At 39.2% G+C, this 19,709-nt stretch overlaps 1 protein-coding gene across 1 annotated transcript in view; it reads right to left on the reverse strand.

Moving 5' to 3' along the window:
* Positions 1-6,628: 6,628 nt before the first annotated feature.
* METAP2 (methionyl aminopeptidase 2) overlaps positions 6,629-19,709 on the reverse strand; it is a 16,840-nt gene continuing 3,759 nt past the window's right edge. The window contains exons 3-11 of the mRNA XM_009321352.1: positions 19,381-19,446; positions 18,939-19,041; positions 14,218-14,379; positions 12,256-12,437; positions 12,077-12,171; positions 11,894-11,990; positions 11,277-11,380; positions 8,642-8,757; positions 6,629-7,419 (exon numbers count right to left, since the gene is read on the reverse strand). Of these exons, the coding sequence (XP_009319627.1) occupies positions 7,167-7,419; positions 8,642-8,757; positions 11,277-11,380; positions 11,894-11,990; positions 12,077-12,171; positions 12,256-12,437; positions 14,218-14,379; positions 18,939-19,041; positions 19,381-19,446 (1,178 nt within the window). The 3' untranslated portion in view covers positions 6,629-7,166. The remainder of the gene's footprint in view (positions 7,420-8,641; positions 8,758-11,276; positions 11,381-11,893; positions 11,991-12,076; positions 12,172-12,255; positions 12,438-14,217; positions 14,380-18,938; positions 19,042-19,380; positions 19,447-19,709) is intronic.

The raw sequence follows: 19,709 nt of genomic DNA on the forward strand, positions 1-19,709 counted from the left end.
GGGGGGGCAACAACAGATGGGACAGGACGCGGGACATTTTCAGCCTCAGTCATCAGTATTAAGCAGATGCTCAAGTCCCTTAGAAAGAATCTTACCCTGCCATCTTTTCTAGAAGGATTACCTAGGCTGTGCTTATGGCTGTTCGCTGCATTTGCTCTCACTGCAGCAAGCATTACTGAGTCTCAAGGCTTTCTCCAAAAGACATCATTAGCTTAGCAAAAGCAAATACTGCTTTCTTCCCATTGGTGCTCTCTTGGGCAGAACAAGAGGAGGGAAGGAGAATGGACACACTCAAACATAGAGTTACAGTCTAATCCAAGTAGCAGGAAGGGGATAGAGATGATGACTGCAGTCCAGCATAAGGATGAGCTAATTCAGGTGCGCTTCTCAACAGCTTCTGCTTTGGTCCTTAGTACTTGCTGGTTCATAAGTATCTAGCTCTGCACCCTTTATCTAGAGTAAGGCTTAAGCACTGCATGAGTCTATGTGCTTATATTCTGCCTTGCTTCACTCTAGTATTTAAAATAGAGCTCTAATTGGAGCCAAGGAAGTGGCGAGGTTCAGGACCTGTGACAAAATCAGCAGAAATGCCATAGCCAGTGCAGAAGCCTACAGCATGCTGTAGGCCTCAGGAAACCATACAGCTATTTGACCAAAGGCCACCCACCTGTTTTAGCAGCAGCTGTTCCTGGGGTCAGGGTCCTGTAACTCACTCGCAGGAGTTCTGCAGAGCTGTAAAGCTAAGGGTCCAGCACCTGTATCAGCAACAGGGTTATAGTTAGGTGGAGCGGTCTGTTACAACAGAAGAGACCCAGGCAAACACACCTGATGGTTCCAGAGCTCCCTCCTTTATCAGCAGGGAGCTGGTCTGGGAGCCAAGTTCCTTGCAAGAAAGACTAATCATGTGAAAGCATCTCAGGAAGCCATAACCCTTGTCTCCTCTCCACCTTCATTTTAATCTACATTCAGAAAAACAAGTTAAGGTTGCAGGTTCTGCTCCATTGCTACCTTGCTGAGCTGTCTCCAGCCCAGATACCCGCTACCTGGTTACCTAGGGCTCTATACGCTGCCCTTGCTGAACTTCCTCTCATTGCACGAGCAATCAGTGCTTGTAGGAACTTGGTAAAGCAATTGTGTAGCAATTATTTTTAATGAAGGGTTCAGGACCACCTCACACACACGGTAACGCCCCATGAGTAGTAATTTGGCAGCCAACCACAGTGTGAACATGCACACGAACTATCGCTCAAGACAGAAATGTTACCAGTAATTACAGTTTTAACATGTATTTGTGAGATGACTTGCTGACTCCCTTTGTCAAGCCTTCAGGGGAGAGGCTGGATTTTTTCCCCAGATACACAAGGGAGTGGTACTGTACCTTAACTAGTCACCTACCAAGTACATTCGAGGAGAGTGCACAAAATTGTTGATAGTGGAAGGGGCCTCTGGAGATTGTAGAGTCCAACTCTGCTCAAAACAGGGTCAACTAGAACAGGTTGCTCAGGGCTGTGTGCAGCAGATTTTCAATAGCACCAAGGATGGAGACACCACAACCTCTCTGGGCAGCTTGTGCCAGCGCTAGACCATCCTCACAGTAAAACCAGTTTCTTCTCCTGTCTAAATGGAACCTCCTGTGTTTCAGTTTGCGCCCGTTTCCTCTTGTCCTGTCACTGGGCACCACTGAGAAGAGCCTGTCTCGGTCTTCTTTACTCCTCCCATCAGGTGTATATACACAAGGGTAAAATCCACCCTGAGCTTCCCTTCTCCAGGCTGACCACTCCCAGCTCCCTCAGCCTCTCCTCATATGTCAGATGCTCCAGGCCCTTTCATCATCTTCCTGGCCCTTTGCAGGACTGACTCCAGTAAGTCCGTACCTTGTCCTGGGAAATGCAGCACTGGAGCCAGCCCTCCAGCTGTGTCTCACCAGGGCTGAGCAGAGGGGAGTAGGATGAGTAAGAGTGTAATTTTAACAAGATTGACTGTTAAACACACCCTTCCCACATGGCTGAGATAGAATAACCAATCTAAAAGCGAGAGCAATGCTTTCTCATACTTCTGAACTACTTGCCTGGGGAGCTGCCTCCCAGCCTGTACTGGTGCCTGGGCTTACTCCTGCCCAGGCGCAGGACATGGCATTTCCCTTTGTTGAACCGCATGAGGTTCCTGTTGACCCATTTCCCCAGCCTGTCCCGCTCCCTCTGGGTGGCAGTGCCCCCAGCTGGTGTATCAGCCACTCCTCCCCGCGCTTTGTATCATCTGCAAACTTCCCGAGAGTGCACTCTGACACATCATGTAGGTCGAATTAGCCCATTCTTAAACTGAAAAATACTACCGCTTGCCAGTCCCAGGTGGTAATGGATATATGCATCCAGACAGCATGCAGTGGGATTACATGTCTTCAATTTTATCTAGTGGTAGATAAGGCTTCTATACAGATCTCTCCAATTTAAGGGATTCCGAGATTTGGTGTTACTGAGAAAAAATGTTAACTTCAAAAACTGGGGAAGCAGACATCTAAAGCTCAAAAACAACTAGGCAAAAGGCTTACTCTTCATCTTAACTGCTGACTGGTCTACACAGCTTTTTTTTCTTTTTAAAGCACTGTAGTTTTGCAAAATGAGAGAAGTCAGCATCAATATAAAAGCAAAGCTAAAAATCTGACTTTTAACCTTAGTTACAAGAGTTGGGTGGCTGCCATGACAAAAACACAAATCAAAAATCCCGAAAAGAGTCACAGCACAGTTGTCTATAATTATTTTCTCATTTACTTTAGAAGTACTCAAACATTTCAATTTGTAAAAACAGAACTGCCTCCCGAACCCATGTAGTAAAAACCATACTATTGAAAAAACTCATATAAAAACAGTATCTTGTTTCAAAGCATGCTATGCTGTTCTCGGGTTACATGGTCTTTATCTCTAAACACACCTTCATAAAACCATTTGGCAGAAACATTTTGTGAATGGACTTCAGAAAACATACCGCCCGCCTTTGTTTATGGACAGCCGATTGAAGTTCCACAGAATGCTGAGTACCAACAAATTGGAAGTGCAAAATCCTGGCAAATGATTAACTATAAAAAGCCTTACTCTCCTTTTCTTTCCTGTAAGAAAAATATTTGAAATAAGTAGGATTTGGCAAAGTTCCTCTACCTCCGAACACCACCTGTAAAAATCAAATGAACAAATTCCAGTCATGTTTACACATCACATCATTAACTTTCCGTGATCCCACCTGACTCTGGTTTTGTACTTTTATGTAATACTATTTTGATTTACTGAAGGTAACGTGACACAATGAAGCTGGATGACACAACAGCAGTTTTCTCACTATGACAGCAACTTTTATCTCCCTCCCTAGATGCCCTATTTTGGCCTCCTCTTTGAAAAGTTCGTTACACTCACACTTAAAATGCCTGCTCCCATGCAAGCCAGGTTGCTACACAGCTGGTGAAGCTAGTGCTAGAACTGCTCCGTTATTTCACTGGCAGGCTAGAGTCTGAAGTAGAAGAGTACATCCCTAGGGATATCCCTTACAGTTGCTACTTAGCACCAAGTTTACTTCCATTTTTAATAAAATCTGCCACTAAAAAGGGAAAACCCTGATCTTTCTAGTAAGGTGGTATTCTTAAACCAAAATGTGAAGTGCAAAACTCCAAGGAAATCTACCATCGACACACAAGCCAACATTTTTAAACAGGAGACCTGTGACTTTGAATACTACTACCTCTGATTCAAGTAAAAGCAGTAAAATCTATCCTTTAGAAGGAAAGCCCCTCTAGTTTTAAGAGGTTTTTTTGTTTTCTATAAAGTACCCATGCTGCAGAAGCTTTGAGAAACAAAGACGACCAAACCCATCCCTCCATGCAAGACCTCCACTTCACGGCTGGCTGCGTTTGCACCCACCAGCCCCATTTCCCCCGGGCCACGCTGTAAAAGGCGTTCGACACGGGCCTCCCGCGCCGCGCGGTCCCGCACCCAGCTCCAGCCGAGGGGCACGCTGCCCCAGGGGACGCGCCGGGGCAGCTCCAGCGCGTGCTGTTTGCTGCAGGCAGGTGATCCGAGCTTTTTGGTTTGGGACAAAGTAGGTTCACTTTGCTTTCGCAAGCTGCAGTCAAAAGTTCCTGCCTCATCCTGCTGCTGTCATACAGGTAGAGGGGGCAGGCTTTAAAACATTTCAACAACCTGGGAAAGACTCCCGCAAACTGACGGTGCCTGCTGCTCCCAGCGAGCACAAGCACTGCATTAGGGTGCTGCTAATGCAGTTAAACACAAGACGAAGTAACTTTGCTATTTTACAGTCAGAAAACTAGTACAAGGCTCCATGAAATTAACCGAAGATTTAATTAGGTTGAAGACTTACTCAAGCAGGTGATCAGAAGGGGGGGGGGGGGCAGAACCGCACCAAAAAAGCCCCACATCTAAGGAGAAGCATGTTGTTTTGAGTCTAAAATTAGTCTGCCGTTTCGGAAAATCTTAGGCCATACCTTCATCAAAAGGACAGATCACACGAGGTCAAGCTGTACATTCTCTAATGATGTGTGTCTCAAGGTTTGCATGAAGGAAAAACCCTGCAAAGTAGGTTCTGAACCCTCTGGCACCTCTAATAAACGTTCTCTCTACAAAAACTATTACCATTTCTGGTGCTGCACGTACTTGAGAAACAAGATGATCCCCATCTTCTGGGTATTTGAGGAAGACAGACTTCAATATCTGGCTCAGAAGTCTTTGATAAACTTTTGATTTTGTTAAGTGACAAGACAGTACAGTCCAGTTATCAGACAGCATGGCCAGGACTTTGTAGCTACACTTACAGCAATAGGAAAAGGCAGCCTAAAGAGCATGAAAGCAGTGGAGGAATTTATTATTATTTTTTTAAATGCAAGGTGCAAGGAGAAGGTGGAAATAGGGCTTGCCTTCTATACTGACGGGTGTAAATGCAGGATGCTCAGCAGCACAGGAGGCATGTATCCAGACAAACCCAATTAAATTTAACGGCAACAAATAATCATCACATTCTGCAAGTATTCTTCTGAGGCATTTCCTCTACAATTTGTTATGCGTGATTATCAGCTTCCACACGTGAATTAGCAAACAGCCAGTAAGTTAAAGAGTTAAAAGAACAGGCCATAGTCCAAAGTAGCTCTGCTAGTCTGGATGGATCTTCCTATTACTTTTCAGGTAAAAGAAAAGACAAAGGGAGGAAAACAAATCACTGATCTGTAATACTCAGTGTTCTCAAAGTAACCATCAGTGAAGATAAAAAAGCCTTAAGCTGTAGGAACAGTATCAAGTGCCACTGAACTACTAACAGACTATCTTTCTAGAGAGGAGAGTCTGGAATTGGTGGATAAGAGACTGAGAGCCAAAGCAGAGTTGTCCATCTTGTTTCTAGCAGAATTTGTAGTAACCAGGCTTGTTACCAAAATAGGGTAAGTGAGCTGGAAACCATTAATTCTACTCTGTTCATCACAGATCCTTTCAAGTGCCAGTTTTTACTCTGCAATGCACAAGTGCGTACACTAGCTACTGTCTGTTTTGAAGTTGAGACACACATGCCCACACAGCTGCATAAATTACTTAAAATTCATTGCTGGGATGCCAAGACTCCCAAACAGCAACAACAGAAACACATATTTCCATATCCTATTAAACCCATTTCTACAAGCAGTACTAAGTCTAAATAATACTGACAAACAGGGGAAAAAAAACCACCGATGTCTATTATTTTTAAACTGTAGGCAGTACATGGCACCGCTCCCCTCTGAACTGCAGCTCACATACCAGAGTTTTAAAGGACAAACTGCAGCTTTTACCCAAAGACAGAGGGGGGAAAGAACTGCTATTTCTAAATTAATATGAGCTCCTCTATAAACAAACACATGCTGTCACTATAAAGGAGCAGGTGAAATGCGTCTGTTTCCTAAGCAGTTTAAGGCACTGTTACTGACCTATTAAAGAAGCTGTTGTTTTTGTTACCAGTAACTACATAAAATTTTAATATGCAAGTCATGAGGTAAATATACAGCACTGGAAGACATGGCATCTAGGCCTGAAGAGCCATGGGATTTAATTCACCTTTACAAATGAGATTCACCAGTCAGATTCGCTGCAGTGGGAAGACAGAAATGACCTCTTGAGTCAAGAAAATACCAATACTCCAGACTAGTTTGCCTGTATGGAAGAACTTTCAACACTACAAAATAAATTAACCTTCTCATTGTCCCCACAACTTGTCCAGTCTAATGTGTACTTAAAGACGACTGGGAATCACACGAAGGAGAATTTCACTCCGTGCAAAAGGGCATGCCAGTGGCAAAGAATATCTAGGGTTATATACTAATGTTCACAGTTGACTTCAGCCCGAAGTTGCATGTTGCTATTATCAGCAACAGAGACCACAAAATGCATTTGACATGTTCTAAATACAGCTGAAGTCTCAGCTGAAGACTGGCACTCTCAAAAACAAATCTCACCGCACATCTCTACTGACGTCGCATTCTGTCCTGCGAAGAGATGACTTCTTGCCCTGTATCCCAGCACTGACGAGGCTATGTAAATAAGGACTAAAAGGCAAAGTTTCATATTAAGGGTAAGACAGGTCCAGCTTCAAGACAAGAAATGGCAAATCAAGTTTGTAAAATATTTAATAGAGCGGTTTCCCAGCAGACTCCTGACCAGAATCATAACCAGACTTTTAAAAAGTATATATATTTTTAGATCTGAAAATTTGTCTTTATTTTTTACAAAATGGATTCCAGGAAGTTTAAAAGGCAATATCATAGAGGACTTGGGCGCCGAAATCAGGTGTAGTCATTCAAAGCACTCAGGTAGGAATATGGTAATATAAATATTTGAAAAGCATCTTTTATCATAAATGTTCAAAACAAAATGTGTAACTCATTCCAAACTAAAAATTGAGCTTTATAGCACGTATTTCCCTGAACAGAAAAAATAAGTAACTTTTGAAATATTTCTAAAGGCCTGAAAGCTTTTTCCTCAGTTAGTTACATTAGAAGACTTGCCTTTGATTAAATTCCTTCCTTTCCAAATATGGAAAGTATTACATCAGTCCACTGTTAAAACAGACAATATGTTGCAAATTAATTCTGGTATAGTATGTTCCAACAAAGCCTAGAGTATAAAGGTGCTGAGGTGGCTTTGAGTTTAGTAGTCATCTCCTCTGCTGACAACCTCCTTGCACGTTGGGCGCAACAGTATAGTATGCTCAAACTGTGCTGTGTATGAGCCTTTGATGTCGCATAAGGGAGGATATGGATCCACTATACCCAAGTCGCACAGGTTCTTCAATGCCATTAGGTATTTACTCTCTCCCAGGCGATCTAGCCATCTGCGGCAGAAGGCAAGAGTGCCAAAGTTTTCATTGATAACATTTAGCAAGTGTTTTGCTCTTGGAAGCCTGCAGAAAAAAGAAGAACGTGTTTGAGAAAGAGGTATCACCAGCAAGCGTTCACTACAGAAATAAAACACACCAATTAAGAAAAAGGTTAGATTTCAAGGTCTTTTAGACATCCTGGGATGTCTTTCTACGCCAATCAGGTGTTCCGTTCACAAAAGCAAGCGCATTTTCCTCCTGCAAAAAGGTACCCTTCAAAACAAATCTGAATGCTGCCAAACACACTGGCCATCCATTTCAAATAGGGGAAGTTAGATTGTGAACATATCTGCATCTAACTATGCAAGCAAAACTAAACGCAGTGACTGGAATCATTCTCTTAAGTAATAAAAGGGCGATTCATTTTATAAAGAAAAACACAATTCTTCCTGATCCAAAGTGGTTAATAAGCTGAACTAATTTAGGCGTAAGCTTGTTGGCTTAAAACTCCGAAGTTTTACTTCTGAAGTCAAATACTTGGTAAGCTTTTTATCCATCCTTCTTACAATACGTAAGCATAAAAATTAGAGACTTATAGATCTGCTAAGAAATAAACTTATTTCCAAATGTAAGCAGTTCCTTTCCAACCCTTAGGCTAATTCTCCACCCCCTCGCCTTTTTCGTATTACTAGATCATTCTGTGGAGACAAAGTAGAACTATCTGGAAAAAGTAGAACTATCTGGAAAAGCATGTCTGCCTGCTATGTTTCTAACCATAATAGCCTTCACTTCAGAAAATATGTTGCACTCCTACAAATGCCAAAATGCAATCCCAGTGAAAACCAAAAATTAATAAATCGATTTCATTTTATAGCAATACGCTGAAACAAGAACTTAAAACCCACGAAATACCTGTACAAACAGAACAGATGACATGAATAGCTTGATATATGCTGGGAACAGCACTAAGACAAAGATTGTGGCACACAACCATAATACAGATGTTGATTTAAAAAAAAAACTATACATTTAATATATAGACTAATATACAAACAATCTATATATTATTATTAAAAAATTACTAATGATAGGAAGATTGTTAAAAAACTAGATTTCTGAAGACATGATAATGTAGATTTACAATCAGAGCACATTTCATAACAAGAACATTGCTAACACCACCCTTTGAGTCCTCTGACAGCCTTATCAATTAGTGAAGAACCTGTATTGTATCAAATTTGAACTCTAAGAGGGCGGTAGCTCTAGCACAATATACCAACAAAAAACAACAACAACAAAATCCAACCTTATTGGCACATGCCCAACATCGAAGTTCTTCATATAATGAGAACACTCCATATCATCATGAACAACACCTTTTCCTGTGCTACCGAAGGTTTCTATAGCATATACTTCACCTTCCTAAGGAGAGAAAAAAAAAGGGAACATGTTGCAATATGAAAATAAGTGACACTGGGCCATTCTGTTATAACGATCTCAGTATAACAACTTCTGAATACAAGTAGTTAAATGTGAATAGATTCAATCACCAAATCAATGCAGAGAAAAATTCAATATGGAGATTTCACACAGTAAAGTTACAGACATCTCCAAATCATCAGCTATTTATGTTAGTACCACTTTATTTGTTTCAAGCCATAAATATCAGCACGTTTCTAGTCAAAATTTCTCAAAGTCATTGCAGTTAAAACATTGTCAAAGCATACATCTAACACAGCTAAGAAACTACATTCTGCTGCAAAACATTTGCTAACTGGAAGTAATTCTCCTTTGCTAGTCAGATAGAAGTCCTAGGAAACGTATAGTTTAGACATAGCAAATAGATGTTGATTACAGAGACTTACTGCACTGAAGAACTTTCTGCCCAATTTCTGCAAGAATTTTCTGGTAACAGCTGCTAGTATAAACCCTTAACCTGCTCATTTCCACTCCACAAGATGAATTTCTTCAAGAAATGAAGGTGATATATATCTGCAAGGGCATTATCAAAATTCTAGCCAAGAACATACTGAAATGCCATTATATAAACTCATTTCTGCCAAGTGCATTCACATCTCCTTAACGGTAGGACTGTGAAAGAGACTTAACAAGATAGGGCATCAAACATTAACGGACAGCGGGAGCTGAGTTTTTCAGTTTATTAAGCTACTTTGATCAGTCACAACCCAAAAATAAGAAGCCATATGAAAAGCAGTAACACAGGCTTCAAATTCAAGGCAAACTCTTAAAGATGCCCCTGAATATTAAACTGATTTCATTTAAAAAAGACAAAACACAAAACCACAAAAACCCCCATACAATGCCACAAAAAAATTCACTTTACACCCACTTTTTCAGAATAAGGATCGTCAGAGGCTGTATTTCAGTCATAAAAAACTCAGTGGATTGCAGTTCGATACTATAATTAGCACAGTACAGTAAGAGCTTGGCTACGCTCCACATTCTTCATTGGCAAAACTCACTGTCTTTAATGACGTAGGATTGTGTCCTAAGTAACCTACAGAAGCTGAAGAAATTAAAAAATGTCTTCTCCCCAGTGTCTGGATATTCAGTTAAAACAATCTCAAAGCTCTGAAATCTTTAAGTAAGATTTGCTTAAAGAACACTTAAGTTTTATGCTAGTAATATACTGATGATGGATGATATACAAGACCTAACCATTCACTAAGCTAAAACAAGAAGGGCACACGAGCTTTTTCTACCTTCCTTTTCCAATACCTTTAATCCCTTTGCATACTCCTGTAGACAAATGATAGTTAAAACTTTGTCTTTTTGCTCACATCGTTAACAAGGTGATCAACAATTACGATACAAGTTTTGGGTGATGAGAGTGAGCCTACCTCAAAATACAATCCTGTCCAAACCACACCTGTCCCTATTCAGCTCTTAGAAGTCTTATTAACTCTTACTAGGTACTTATTTACGCTTACTAGTGATCACTGCTGATCAGTGATCAGGCTTAGAATGAAATTAAAAGCTTCTTATGTCATTACCAATCTTTTAAATAAGCCTTCTTATCTTGTTAGAACACAAGCTTACATAAAAATGGTGGCTAAATCTCAGGTTACATATTTTAATACTGCCTTTCCGATTGGTATAGTTTGCCACATGTACAGCAATTTCTCTTCCCCTGCTCCAAAACACTGTTCAAACAACACCTTTCGTCTAGCCTCTCACATTAACTAGAAATATGCTTGAATTATTTTGTATCTGCAAAGAAAAACTGCACTGGAAGCTTTTCAAGAAAGATGTCATATCCAACTGTACTAGCAAAAAGTCATCCAAAGCTACAACACTATAGAAATATTTCTCAAGAATTACCTGAGCAAGAGAAGATTGTTATTTTCTCTTTTTAATTACAGAGTGAACAAACAAGGAAAGTGTCAATGACTGGCAAGTCCAAACACCTTTCAGGAAAACTCTGGTCCCTCAAGTTCACCCCAAAAACTGAATTCCTGTCCTTTTCCCTGCTCCTAAGTGCAACATTCCTAAGTGCAACATTCCAACACTGCATTTAAGTAATGTATACACATTGAGAAATAAATACACAGGAGTTTCTGTAAGCATCACTAAGGCCATTCAGATTTCAATGGGATTTTTTTTGTTGTTTAGTGGGTTTGGTTTGTTTGGTTTTTTGGTTGGGTTTTTTTGTTGGTGTTTTTTTTTTTAAATAGCGGGGTTCCAAGGCTTCAATTTCAGGAAGCATTAGATACCAGAACACTCCAGGGCTAAATGGAGAAGCCAAGGAGATGAAACAAGAGCGATCACTCCTTTACAGGAACAAAGCACAGCAAAGTTTTTCCTCTGCTGCTATTATCCACTAGGATCACAAATACTACACGTTAGGACCGCACAGGAAATACTATCCTTGCAGCAATAGTTGGGGAAACTTAACAGAAAGATTTAAGAACTCCATTTACCTCCATTCTTGTGGCTTCTCCTCCTTTCACAATGGGCACTGTTTTTCCAGCGTGTATCCTATACGGCCCAATCGAGTGTCCATTCAAATTGCGAATTGGTTTCACTTTTGAAGAAAACATTAATATTACAGGCAATTTCCTAACATGTTAAACCCTTTAAAGCAATTTGGTTTGTTAGCTCATACTGAAAGTACAATAGTGACTACTCATAGTGCAGAAGAACTAAACACAAAACTATCCACACATCTTGTACGAGTTCCAGCCAAGACACAAGTTAGTTTTGCATGCTATATCAAAACTTCATTATTAAAGACTAGCAACTCCAACAGTAACAAAAGTTTATTAACAAAGCCAAACAGCAGGTATCAAATCAGTTGTACATTTTGAAACAGTTGTTCAGCCTTCATCTTATCTGTTAAAGATACAATACTTGGAAGGATAAGCCAGGAACATTCCTCCAGAGGAATGGCAAGCCAGCCAGAAACACATATTTATGCAAGTCACTCATACCATACTTCTAGTACAGAGGTCTTTTCAATAGGATACAAATAAATCAATATTTGTACAAATATATATACTCTAAGAGCACCTATCCTTATATAAAGAAAAGAACTTGCCTTGGTATGTTTTGCCATCAATTTCAACCTCGTAAGACTCCATAACTTCTTGTATGGCCTCCCCTACATCACAGAGACGTACATCTATTCCAGCACACTGAAAATAAGGTGCAAATATAAATGGAAAATAATTGCAAAGATTACTGTAAAAGACTTGGTAAGTGACTTACATAATGATCATACCTTTATTCCAGTATTTGTGGCATCCTTTACAGCTTGTAATAGTCTGTCATATTTTGGATTGAATGTGACTGTAAAAGCACAGTCAATAATACGACCTGAAATCAGCAGAAGTTAATTAGCTTCATAGTCTTTGCACTGAAGAATGTTCTCAAAGTTTTAATTCACAAATAAAAACTAACCACTAATATGTGTCCCAAAATCTATTTTGCAAATATCATCATACTGCAGGACTGTTGGATCTCCAGCATTGGGAGTGTAGTGGGCGGCACAATTATTCAGAGAGCACCCAGTAGGAAACGCAAGACCTGCATTTAAGCCATTTTCCTTTATCAGCTTACGTGAGCAGTCTTCTAGTTTTTCACTAAAAGGCAGAGGGGAGGGAGAAGAAAAAAAGAACATAACAGTTGTCATTAATATTTCTGATGTTGATTTCAAATAAATCAATGCAAGAACAAAACCTCAGAAAAATATTCAAGTGAATGTTTTAATTTGAAATCTTAAACTACTTGTATGCTAACTAGAAGGAGACCCTAGACTGGAAAACGGACCCTAGACTGGAGAATGTAAGTACAACATAATGATCTTCAGTTCTTGGTGTTGTTTCTTCTACCCTTTCTCAGGCAAAATTGAGTACTTCACTAGTGTTTTTACTTTAAGTGTAAAATATCCATCCTTTACAAGCTATGTTTAAACCCATTCTTCCTGAGCAGCAGAGGTAATACAACTAAAGTTTAGGCAAATTAAACGCATTTTTTCAATTACTGGGATTTAAAAGGGGGAAAAAAAAAGAAAAAAAGAAAAAAGAAAAAAGGCAATAGTATAGTCCTCTCATTTATTAAAAAAATTTCTAATTAAAGAAGGATAATATTTTTTTTTAATTTAAGCGATAACTGTGATAAAATAAAACCTTATGAGACTAGCATTTGTTCTTGTTTTTTGTCTACTCTCGAGCTGTTAGCTACTAGAAAGCTACAGGTACATGTCCACCAGTGCATACTCCTATAGTGGCAGTGAATGATGTAAACTGCAGCTCACATCAGTGCACCATACTCTGTTTTTATTTAAGAAAGCTATTCACTCAGAGCAATCTGGAAAAAGAATAGAGCTTATTTTAATAGACAAGTCCCCATAGCCTGAGGTACTTTAGGAAGAAAAGTCATGTTTTGAGAAAATTATTGCTTATAACAGTCAAACTGTCATTATTCAATATGACAGATTTGTTTCAGCCAGACTAGTAATTATTAAGGCAGCTGTCTTTCTTCCACTTCCCCTGATGGCATATTATTTCTTTCCGTTATCATCGCACAATTACCTTGGGGATCAGCTCTGACTAGCTTTCTTACTATCCTACTCTTGTCACAGTCCTCAGTCATATCAGGCTGAAAGCACCTGATTTTGGAAGCTAAACTGTCCTGGATCAGTGCAGTACTTGGACAGTAGACATTCCCTCTATATAAACTGAAGGACAGAAAAAGAAATAGTTGGAAGAGTCAAGAGAATCAGTCCAAGCTAATTATTTCTTTAAACTTTACCTTAATCGAACTCATGTTTATCTTAAGAAATAACTGAGGAAATGGATTATCAACTGAGAACACCACAAAGAAACATTGTGTTTCTCCAGAAACATCAGTCAGTGAAGACTAAATATAGACAAAATCTTTCTGCCCTGGACTGAGTACACAGCCATCCTGTTTTTATGCCTCTTCGCCCACTCCCAGCCTCAGACTGCACCTGCATTGCTTATCCACATAGCATTTCACTGACAATTCTTGCAAAAGCCAGGATGTTTACTACCACTATTGCTACTTCTCTAAGCACTGCTTGCAGAACTTAAGTGCAAGAGTAGCCAGGGCACAGAACATTAAAATCAAGCATGTGCTCAAAATAAGTGAACAGAACTGAAAGCTTAGTTTGAAATTCACTATGATCCCAGGCCCTGTAAAGCTGCATAAGCTAAGAATATGTTGTAAGAGGAAACTTAAAAGGAAATAACTGGGGATATTAGTTGCATACTTCAAACAAATCCCCCAACACTCATGACACAGTCAATTAAGCACACAAAATTGAGACTAAATCCCTCCCCCTCTGGAGAAAGAAGAAAAATCTACAGCAGAGGTCTATGAGAAGATCTGCGTCCTCACCAGATTTCTATCATTGTCATTCCAGGTTTTATCCAGCTCATAACGTATTTCCTCACTTGTCTGTGTGCCTCTGCAGCCTCCCGAAAATCATTCCAGATTTCCTCACTGGCTTGGTCTAGTGCTTTCTTTTCTTCACTAGTTGTTCTCCAAGCAGCAGTTCGCCTTCAAAATAAAGCATGTCATGAAAAATTACTGTAAACACAGTAGTCATTACAACTTCTGTCTAAAGCCTGCAAAGTGTTTATTAACCAGTCAGGCCTACATTTCCCTGTGCAACAGAAATGATCCTGACTTATAAAATTTTCAGAATAAAGGAAGCCTATAAAAATCTATCAGCACCACAGACTGGCACCTGTGAAAGGCAGTAACACTGCAGCAAAAAAAAAAAATTATGTATACGTAGAAATTTAACTCAGTAAGACCATAAACCATATTATTCCCTTTACATTTTCAAAAGCCTTACCTCCCAACCCTCCCAAAAGCCCAGAGAAGCAGTGTGCTTGCAGGATGCATAATACTTTTCAAAAAACCAGAACAGGCGTATAAAATTCATATCAATGCCTGCAATTCTACCTTGAGTTTAGCAGGGCAACATGCTCTGCTCATGCAAAGAGTTTATTTTTTGCACAATCTTACTTATTCAGACAGCGCTCTTCCTGTGTAGAGATGAATCTCAGCACTGTAGTGTAGCTACTTGGCCCAGAAACTGTTACTGACAGAGACAATAAGCTCCTTCAAAATTTAAGAGCTTGCAGTTCCAGTATTACTTGTGCTCATCCTCAGAGTATTTAGGTAATAACACCTAACACAGTGCATAGTAACTATGACACATGCCAGGAAGTTAACTTTCTGAATTTGCTGGATGGTGAATTAACATTTGTTCCAGGAGAATATTACTCACTTTGGCTCTTTGGTAGGTTCATAGAACAAATACACGAATAATTTTCAATACAAGACTAAATATAAGATTAGTTTTAAATATATTTTTTTATTATGCAAGAAACCATACAACTAAGGTTCCAAGAAAGCCAACAAAGTAATTTAAGCATTCCAGCAACTGTCAGAACTTAACTAAAAGACTACTCTTCTGACTACAAAGTAGAGATACCCTTCAAACGGTGAAGCCGGAGCCCTGTAACGATGAAAAAAACCCCAGTGATAACTCAAAGAACTCCATACATGCTATGCAGGGCAAATACTACTAAAAACAATATATAGCTGCACATCCTGGTAGGTGGGTCATAGAAGAGGGATGATAGACAAGATGGACCAAAGATGCTGGACTACACCAAAGCTTCCGAATTTAGAAATTAACTTTTACCTTTATGTACATGAGCTGATTCTAAGCAAACAACTGAATATGCAGAGTGAAAGGATTACTTTTTGAAATCCAACAGTGTAGCTACTTACCTGTTTCACAGACATGTAACTTGGCTCCACTCTAAGAGTTTCCTTCACAGCCAAAAAACAGGTATGAGTGAGCCAAGAGACTATGCCCTGCAATTTTGCTGTATTTTGAACTGAGTATTTATACAGTGTTAAGAGGCCTGCAATCCTAAAGCAAAGTTGACAAGATAAAGAAGGATAACAGGCTACTCCATAAAATTTTTCTCAGAATGACCAGAGGATCCAAATATTTTGAAACCCTTTTGCTTGTTTCCCTTGAACTTCCTGCTCCTTTTCAGATAAAGTAACAACAGTGCAAAGGAGAAATCCCACGCTTACTCTTCTGAGCAGTTTTCTCACTCCAACAGCAAGCATCACGCATACTACTCTTACAATTTGCCTTAACACTGGTAAATTCCACCCAAAAAAAAAAAAAAAGCAACAAGCTGCAACACTGGAGTCTTCTTACTGCACTTGGAAATTGGACTACTGCCAGCACAGTAGTCATGGAACAAGAAGATAGAAAAGGTGTACTGCAGAAAAACAGTGGGGAGAGTGACTCGAGAATCCTTTCAGACTGCTCTGGATTCCAGCAGGGAATACCCTCTGGTAGCAAGAGCTGCCGACAGAGTCTGGGCAGCTGCTCTGCCATCAGTCACAGACTTAAGTGCAAACTCCAGCAAACTGGCAGGAAGCCAACCTCACTCTACCCTACTGTACTTCAGCATATAGTCGCTCCATGCAAAACAACTGGGGGACAAAATAGCCTCTACATTTAAAAATACTGTATCAGATCCAAAGCATTTTGCTGCCAAAGCTGCACTGCTGCCAGCTGGGATCTCCGGAAACGAGGTGACAAGAAATCCTGCTTGGGCCTAAACACTTCAGGACATGTGAAAAATCAGTTGATGAGATAAAGGTCTCACACCAAACATCAGGTCCTCTGACAGGTAGATGGGCTAGCAAGCTTTTCTGAAGACAGTTTCCTCATGTGCTGGCTACCACATAAATCAGCTTAAGAAGTTCAACTCTTGCTCCAAGCCACTTGTTCCCATCTTTTCACTCCAGTTCACAGCCCCAGTTTTCACTAGTACAAATCTTCACAGGGTTGTGCTGTAAACTAGATTTTAGTGATCAAAGATAAGAATTCCAGAAAATAACTCCCCCAGAATATTTTAACCCAGATAAAAGCACAAGGGCAGAAACAAGCAGGCAGGGACAAGAATTCCTTAATCCCACTTCAACAAAATCAGTGTATCATGAAATATCGCTTATAGTTTTTCCACCCTCCCTGTCGCATCATTTCAAATTCAGGTGTCTTCAACAAAAAACGCAAGCCTTCAAACACAACTAAATACACAAGATATAAAAATATCAAAGCTGTTCGTCTATATAAGAACTGATTCTCTGCAATTTTTTCCCCTGAAAATTGAATGATACCCACTCCTAGTTCAACTTCCTGCACAAAACACACAATTCCACGTTGATGAGAGGTAACTTTAGAAAGCATGTGACATTAAGAGTTAAGATTAGAAGTGCAACTCTTTAAAAAAAAAAAATCAAAGGCCTACTGACCCCAGCACGAATAAGAGAAGCGGCACAAAAACACTTCACCAATATATAAAATGAAACTATTATTTGGAACAGGAAATATCCAAGTGTTGATGTCAGTTACTAATTTAAGTAGCTGCTTATGTTATGAAATGCAAAAGCAGCATCATAAGAGTTAAATATTTTAAATTAGGAACAAAACTAAGCATGTAGTTTCTTTATATAATTTGTTTAAGCAAATATTTCAGGTTCCTTAGAAGAGTATATTCTTCCACAGCAGAACATTCTTGGTACAGAAAAGATACCCCACTTAAATCCTGTTATGAAAGGTGGTTTGGTTTTGTTGTTTTGTGGGGTTTTTTCCCCCTTCCAAATAAACAGTAGCAAACCCAGAGTAAAACATTTAATCTTCAATAGCTGGATACGCAACAGAGGTGTAAAAATAGTTTGTCATTTGTTAATAAACTATGAACATGCTTAAGATATTTATAATCTGATTTCCTGAATTGCTTAAATCATGTCCTGAACATGACATATGCATATACAGACAAACACTTAACTCTTAAGCATGAAAGAATCACTCCTGCATCAGCCCATCAGGACTACCCTGTGAAAGTCCTTCATTAGCATGCTAATATTGTGCATACAAACAAGGCAGTCATTTATAAATAAATATGATAAAATTGTAGTCCTTAAAAAGAAGAAAAGGCTTCCTCAAAACCAAATTGTAATCTCTCAGAAATTAAACTATATTATCTGTGAATATTGGAACACAATTTATAGGATGTACTAGACGCTTAACTATGTTGCTTACACTCTGAGAAACAGGCATTGACTTTAAACAACTAATAAAAGTTTCAAAGTAATTTGATTCTGAAAAAAAAGTAATTGAAAGCTAAACAATGCTTTCAGAAATATAAATATTTATCTACTTCCCCCCCACTTTGGTTTAAACTATTTTTTTTTTCCAGAGTTTTGATTCAAAACTTCCTGGGAAGTTTTCAGTAATACTTGTTTTTTTCATTCAGATTTTCATGCAGTTCAAGCTAATTCCATGCCACACCCCTCACCCCAAGTAAAACATGACGTTCCACTACACGTCATGTAAGAAAAAAACCAGGCAACTCAGCCAAGCTGGTATATCCTAGTTCTTAAGAAAGCATAAGGAAATAGTAGTACCCAATGAAAACATAAGGATGCAGATGCCTGTTCCAGAAAACCACTAGAAGCTGTTGCTCGTTTAGTAAAATTGCATATTATTCCCACGCCACTATGAATTATAAAAACAGTTTAGGTTATAACAACTATATGTTCATACAAACAAAGAGAAGCAAAGTGCAGAATATACCACTTAGGCTTTTAAATCAAACTGTCTCATACTCCGAGATTGACATGTCTCTACCAAAAAAGAAATAAAAATAAGAAGTTGACATCTAGATGCCACCAAAACTGCTGCATAACAGTGTCTCATCTCCCTAAATTTTAAACCTTCATTCAGTTCTAATTCAGGGATTTTTTTTGTTTGTTTTTGTTTTGTTTTTTTTTACAAGCTGCCTACTGAAATCCTGTTGGTCCCCTGTGTCTCAAGGTCCCCTACCTCATGGTAATTCTGCTCATACAGGCTATACCTTAATTAAACATCCTTAGCCTAAGGGTAAAGAAATAAATTAGACCTGTTGTAATTACAGCATTGTAATTGTCTGCTTTGGGATACCAGGTTAAAAAAAAAAAAAAAAAAGGAAAAGTACATTACAGCATTTATTTTTTAAGCTTAAAACACTCACCCATCTTGTGTTGGTGGGTATTCACATTCTTCTCCCTTCGGGAATATGTAGCTAGGAAATAGATCACATATTGGAATAGAAGGTGGATCTGTCTGGACCTTAGCTGTTGAGTATAATTTAAGAAAGTTTTACATATGGTACACTGGAAATACTAAGTATCTTATTTCAACCATAAAAGTTAAACGGCACAAGTTATTTAAGATCCCCTTACTAGAATTTGGGCTTCTACCAAGACAACATCATATCACAATGCCCTCAAATGACTTTATTTGGCCAACGCTCAAGGTGGCATTCAGGGATACCAGAAAGAAAAGTCAGCCAGACTTAGCCTACAAACCCAAACTGCACCCCAAAATTTGTTTCAACTGCCAAGAACAGCACTTACACATGCTTATACCAAATATGCACGCAGTCTATCTTTACTTTTGTGCTTGATACCTACGTCCTTTCTTCTTTTTCTTCTTCTTCTTCTTTTTCCCTGTTGCTCCATCTCCTTCACCCTCTCCATCTACAGGAAAGAAAAGTGCTCAGGTGAACATAAAATAACCTTAAAGAACCAAAGAATTTTGAACAAGACACAAAACCATCTGGACTATCTGGAAACACCTCTTTCACAGCAGAATTTAATGGATTAAAAGACGACGGCTAGAAGCTGCCACGAACCCATTAGCATTTTCAGTCACTACACCAAACGCAGACCTAAGAAAATACTTTCTAAAGTTGATTACTTAAACATATCACCAAACAGAAAAAAAAAGCAGCAAAAGCAGC

This window comes from Pygoscelis adeliae, unplaced genomic scaffold (assembly GCF_000699105.1).
Source record: "Pygoscelis adeliae isolate BGI_AS28 unplaced genomic scaffold, ASM69910v1 Scaffold232, whole genome shotgun sequence".
In the NCBI taxonomy this organism is placed as follows: Eukaryota; Metazoa; Chordata; class Aves; order Sphenisciformes; family Spheniscidae; genus Pygoscelis; species Pygoscelis adeliae.